Source organism: Emys orbicularis, chromosome 3, assembly GCF_028017835.1.
Source record: "Emys orbicularis isolate rEmyOrb1 chromosome 3, rEmyOrb1.hap1, whole genome shotgun sequence".
Taxonomy (NCBI): Eukaryota; Metazoa; Chordata; order Testudines; family Emydidae; genus Emys; species Emys orbicularis.
The window spans coordinates 116,845,962-116,851,961 of NC_088685.1; the positions used below are offsets into that span (position 1 = coordinate 116,845,962).

The 6,000-nt window shown below is 41.8% G+C and overlaps 1 protein-coding gene across 1 annotated transcript in view; it reads left to right on the top strand.

Moving 5' to 3' along the window:
• PLEKHG1 (pleckstrin homology and RhoGEF domain containing G1) overlaps positions 1-5,531 on the top strand; it is an 81,676-nt gene extending 76,145 nt beyond the window's left edge. The window contains exons 16-17 of the mRNA XM_065401806.1: positions 396-2,082; positions 4,426-5,531. Coding sequence (XP_065257878.1) covers positions 396-2,082; positions 4,426-5,531 — 2,793 coding nt within the window. The remainder of the gene's footprint in view (positions 1-395; positions 2,083-4,425) is intronic.
• Positions 5,532-6,000: the final 469 nt, after the last annotated feature.

Consider the following 6,000-nt stretch of genomic DNA (forward strand, 5'->3'; position numbering starts at 1 on the left):
ATATTATATATTCAAGGCTATGCCCTGTGATGTGAATTTAGGGGACCCCAATACATATTGCTTAGGGGAAAAGATGACTAACGGGATCAGTCTTACCTGCTTATTGCCACCCCACTGTAGTCCTCCTATATGTAGGGGGGATGAGTCGTACTTTTATATTCAACTGCTAGATAATGGAAAGGATTGGGGGTGGTGGCAAAGTTTTACACATCCACCTCGGTTTGCAAAGGGTGATAAGGGGTCTGAAACAATGGAGCCAGATCGTTCTACATTCCTCTGCCAGGCTCCACACTGCACAGCATTAGGATCAAGGTTATAGTCCTCCGTATCAAGGACATTCCTGCATTACTGCAGAGAGAGAGACTAACAAAACTGTGTATTTCAAATCTCCACAGAGCTCCAAAGATCCTTCAGATGAAGAATCTACCCAGGTGAATACAGACCTTTCCTTTTCCTGTTCTGCTAGGCAGCCATCTAGACAGTTTAGCACACCGCAGAACAACTCACTAATCATGGATATCCTGGGGGGAACTACCACTGTGAGAAACATCTGGACTGACCATCAGATCAGACAAGCCTTGTTTCCCAGTAGACGGACACCTCAGGAGAATGAAGACGATGAAGATGATTATCAGATGTTTGTACCATCGGTATCTACATCCAATTCAAGTTCAATTGTGTGTGAAGAGAGGGGCGCTTCAGGTCGTCCATGCAGTTGGCATGTGGGATTAATTAATCAAAATGAGATCTCCGGCTCCAGTCATCATAGAATTGTTAGACGGGCCAGTAGTGCTGGTGAAAGTAACTCTTGCCCAAATAATGCAAGACATAGAGGCAATGACTTTGTCCAGCACAGTTCCCGAAGGGAAGTGAAAAGTAGTTCTACAACTGATGTGGGCAATATCAATCCTTACCCAGAATCTTCAGAAGAGTTGACCATTGATGATATAGAGCATGTCTATGATAACATAAGTTATGAAGATTTAAAACTGATGGGTCTGACTAGAAGGGAAGAGTCTGGTCATGGTCCCCAAAGATCTGCTAGAGACTCTCTCTACAAAAGCCAAAACAAAAGCAGGTTGGTGGAAGCAGCCTCTGAAAAAAGGCAGGCAAATCAAAATAGGACCTCCATTCTTGCTAGTAAAGATAAAATCCTACTCAGAAGAGAGGCACCAACTTTAAGTTCACATGAGCTCAGGATTGTTGAGGAGAACATCTATGACACCATAGTGCTTCCAGAACCCCCACTATTGAATTTCAAATGCAACCGTCTTAAATGCTCTAAAAGGAGGAGTTTTTTGGGCCTGGAAACAGACTTTGCATGTTGTGATAATCTAAGGCAGTTTGTTTCTGAAGAGAGTCTCCAGTTCAGTGAAGATGAAAGTCCATATCATCATGTTCCTTTAGATAATGACTATTTGAGCTTAGTAGATAGTTCCTCCAACTCTGATTCACTCTCCCACAAGTCTGCAGCCGATAAACTATCTGAAGAAGTAGATGAGATCTGGAATGACCTGGAGAATTACATCAAGAAGAATGAAGAAAAGACAAGAGACCACGTCCTGGCAGCCTTTCCTGTTTGTAAAGATGATATGCAGGAAAGACTCCATGTTGGAAGTACTCCTGAACTGAGTAAAGATGTGGAATATTCACTTTCCACACTCTCATTGCCAGAAACGCCTGTTTTCCCTAAAACTTTGAAACACAGGGTAGCCAGATTAAGTGAGGCCAGCCTCAGATTTGATGAAGCAACATCATCTAAAGATAATTCATTTCTGAGTCTTAACAGATCTTCCTTCTCCAGTGAGTTGCCTTTTATAGACAGCCCTTATGAATCTGCCAATAGTATTCTATCCAATGCACATACAGAGAGCACTGACAATGAAATGGATATTGTGGATAAAACAAAAAACAGAGTCTTTATGATGGCAAGGCAATACAGTCAAAAAATTAAGAAGGCCAATCAGCTTTTGAAGGTAAAAAGTCCAGAGCAGGAACAGCCATCCAGCCAGCAACAGAAACTGAGGCACAAAGATCTTGCGGCCATTTTGGAGGAGAAGAAACAAGGTGGTCCTGCCATTGGTATGTTAAAAATATTGTCCTTCTCAACCTCTCTCCCCGCCCCCTCCTCCCCCAATAGATTTCTTTAATAACTTTTTGGTGAAATGTATGTATTGATTTAAAATGCTATAACCCTGGTCACCTCTTGATCCACCAGTTGGATGATGATGACAGTATTACCTTTAATGTGTTACCACTGAGATTAAATTGAGTTATTTATGTAACGTTAGTGCAAAAAGGATATAAATGCAATTCTATATTAAGAGCAAAATCTTGCCATTCGTTGATAGAAGAGAAGAGGAAAGAATGGAGCAATGTCAGCCATCTTGCTTTCACAGAACAGGTCGGTTCAGGATAGCCTGGGAATAGAAGTGTGATCCTGGGCACTCTTTGGCCTTTTATAAAAAAAGCAGTTGTTTTCTTGCTTAGGGTGGTCTGCAGGTTTCAGCTGAGAAGGGGGCCTAGTCACTCCTTCTCTGTGCCCCCTTGAGCCATAGAATACCATCCATCACAGAAGCCAGGTCCAGCTCCTTTATCGAAACTTCCTGTTTGTTGCTTGCAAGCATGGGTTTAGGGTCATGGAAGGAAAAAGTCTCGGTCTTTACCCCTTTCTAGAGCACCTGCACTGCACAGAGCAGGGTGGAACAACAGAAGCTTCCTGTGAGAATTTTTTCCATGGACGATTTTAAAATAAGTTGGGGACTTGGATTCAGCAAACTCCCAGTCACCAGAGTTTGTGCATCTCATTGTATCTATAGAATTTAAAAAAATAGAAATATCTTATTTATCATATCTGATGCAGTTTTCAGGATGCTCCTAAAGATCAGATTTTTTACCAGCAAAAAATATCCACCAGATACAATAGTATGTTCTGTGCCCCATTATGTTGCATTGTGTGACATGGTATCAGTCAGTGGTGATGTTTCATCAGAACGATATACTGTTGAAAAACATGTGAGAACAGCAAACCTAGCAAGTGGGAGAGCCCCAAAGTTCGGAGTTGGGATAAACATCCCAAGATGCAGATGTTTAATTAAATCTCTGAGTTTCCCGGCACACTGCATGACCCTGTGCCCCATAGCTATCCCTTCCCTTGGTAACTTCTGGGGGGAGCCCCAAAGTCTGTTACCCTGGCTGGTGTGAATTGAAGGCAGCCTGTAGGCCTGCACCCTCTGGCATCTTTCTGAAGCATGGTCCCCTCTCCTTTATTTCCAGCCCTTCCCTGGGGGCATCTCCCATCTCTTTCTCTCTCTGCCACCTTTGATGGATTCCATTTCCTCCTCTTCTTCCCTCTTCCACAAATGCAGGAGTCTCCTCCCCCCCCGTCCCCCTCCACACCTGGCACCTGTGCTCTCTTTGTTGGAGGGGTTGCAGGCTGCCTCCATGCCTATGAAAGCCAGCACAGGAGCAATGAACAATTGTAGGAGAAGACTCAGCCTCTTGTTGCCCAGAAACAATAGGAGGAGGAGACTTTAGTGACCAAAGGTGAGCATTGTAGTGAAATATTCTTCCCAACCAGCCACGTAAGACAGGGCAAAAAACTGGGAGTGTTCCACCCCCAAATGGGGATGCTGCCAGTATGCCTTAGTGTTATAGTCATTTAATCTATTTATTAGAAGTTCTCAAACTGTGGTCCATGGAGCACTTGCTGGTGGTCTGCGGAGGGCTGACTAGACACATGGTACTGGCTCTTCCTCTCCTTTCCCCAGCTGCTCAGTCACGTTGAAATACAGCTAAAAATAGATCACTTTCCTAATGTTACTTTCCATGTATGGACTTGCAGCCAGAGGGCTGGGATGAAAGGTGATCCATATGACTGCAAATGAAAGGGGAGGTATCCCTGCCACACTGCGTGGTTTTAAGACTGAGAATGTCTGAACTATCAAAATCAGTAGATCGAAGGAAATATATATGTGAAATCGTTTTCTTTTAAGAAGAAATAAATTCTCCAGCAACTTTGAAATGGTGAACTAAAAAAGAGAACCAAACGGCTTGATATTTAGCAGTAGCAATGCTTTTAACAGTTACATAATTTATCTTTTCATAACTACAGATCATATTGATGCTGGTATCTTATTCCCAGAATGTATGGTGCATGGTTGTTCACTGTTTTGTCACAAAACATTTCACGCTTGTCAGTTTCATGTTTTAGTATAATGAATGACTGTGTACATGTCACTGATCTGAAATGTTGGAGTCTAGAATTGCATTGTTTTGTGGACTGTAAGGCTGAAAAATGTTGATGTTTACAATGGTCAAAGACAAAGATTTAAAAGAGTTAGTTTGTCTGAAACTTTAATTTTCATATAACTTGTGTTTTACACTGTTGTTAATTTTGACTAGTTAAATATTTCTCTTCTCCAGGTGCCAGAATTGCTGAATATTCCCAGCTTTATGACCAGATTGTTTTTAGAGAGACTTCACCCAAAATGCAAAAGGATACATGGGCCACTCCTCAGAAACCATCAACCTTAAGGTATTCATCCCCCGTGTCAATATCTCCTTCTCATTCTCAGTTAGCTAGTGAACGCTTAAGGGCAGAGGACTGGCTTTTGCATTCTACATACAGTAATGGAGAACTAGCTGATTTCTCTCCCTGGCCCGAAGTCCACGATCTGAAGTCAAAGAGCTCCTCTGTAGAGAGCGGTATAAAAAGCAATCCAAAACAATTGCCATCAGCTTGCTCAGTGCCTTCCCTTCAGATTTCTACACATCTGCATGTCCCAGCACAAAGGTGGAGTGCTATTATTAGTCAACCTAACAAAGAGAATTTACACCAAGATCACATTTATAACTCACTAGGAAAGAAAGCAAATCATACAAAATCACAAGCCTACAGCAGGTCACAGTCCTCTTCCTCAATTGTGGTCAACCGGTCTGAGGAATCAATAACTTACCTAAATGAAATGGACAAGAAACAGCTGTACTCAAATAGAAACTTTAGATCTGACAGCCAGGAGTCTGTGCCAAATGCTGCTTCAGGATTCACAGTATGTGATGTGATGAAGCAGTTCCCTGAAAACTGTTCAGAGATGATTCTTCAAGACTCTCAAAAAGTTCTGAGAGTGAACAAGAACTCGCCACTAAATGCACAAATAGCTACGCAGAACTATTTTTCTAATTTCAAAGATACTGCAGAAGGAGAAGAGGATGATGATGACTATGTTGAAATAAAGTCTGAAGATGAGGGGTCTGACTTAGAGACTTCCCAGAACCAAACAAAGAAATCAGACCCAAAGATAAACAATGTAGACTCTGCTTCTTCTGAGACTCTCTGTAGCAAAAGTATGTCTTGTACTCCCGCAAAACCAGTGAATAGCAAACTTGCCCTTACCCCATACCTGACTGCATACAATGATTCAGATAAATTGAATGACTACCTGTGGAGTGTTCCATCTCCTAATCAGCAGAATATTGTCCAGTCTTTAAGGGAGAAGTTTCAGTGTCTTAGCTCAAGTAGTTTTGCTTGACACTTTCAATAATTTCTAATTGTACTGCCTTAACATGTCAAAGTATACATTAGTACAACCAATACTGGCATCCTGTATTTTAATAATGTGTAGACATCGAGCACTGTATCACAGTAATATTAGGAAATGTAGATGTGCAATGTACCTTTTTTACAGTACAGAAAGTTAAAGTGGCCAGGTGTGCACTGTCTGGGATTAAGATCTACTTGTATCTTTATAATGCAGACTGATTTCTCCTTATCTGTCTCATTTAACTTTACATATATTTTACATCTCCCTTCTTTCTCTTGTCTCTCCATGTGGAAATCTTAGTATTCAGACTGTTGGAAGGTAGCCAGTGCTGAGTCCAAAAATGCATGTACAATTACTGTAATTGCACATGTGAGTGCTCAGTTGAGCATCTAGCCATCTGACCATGCAAATACCAGATTTCTGAGCACACTTGGGGGAATTGCACCAACAAACTCGG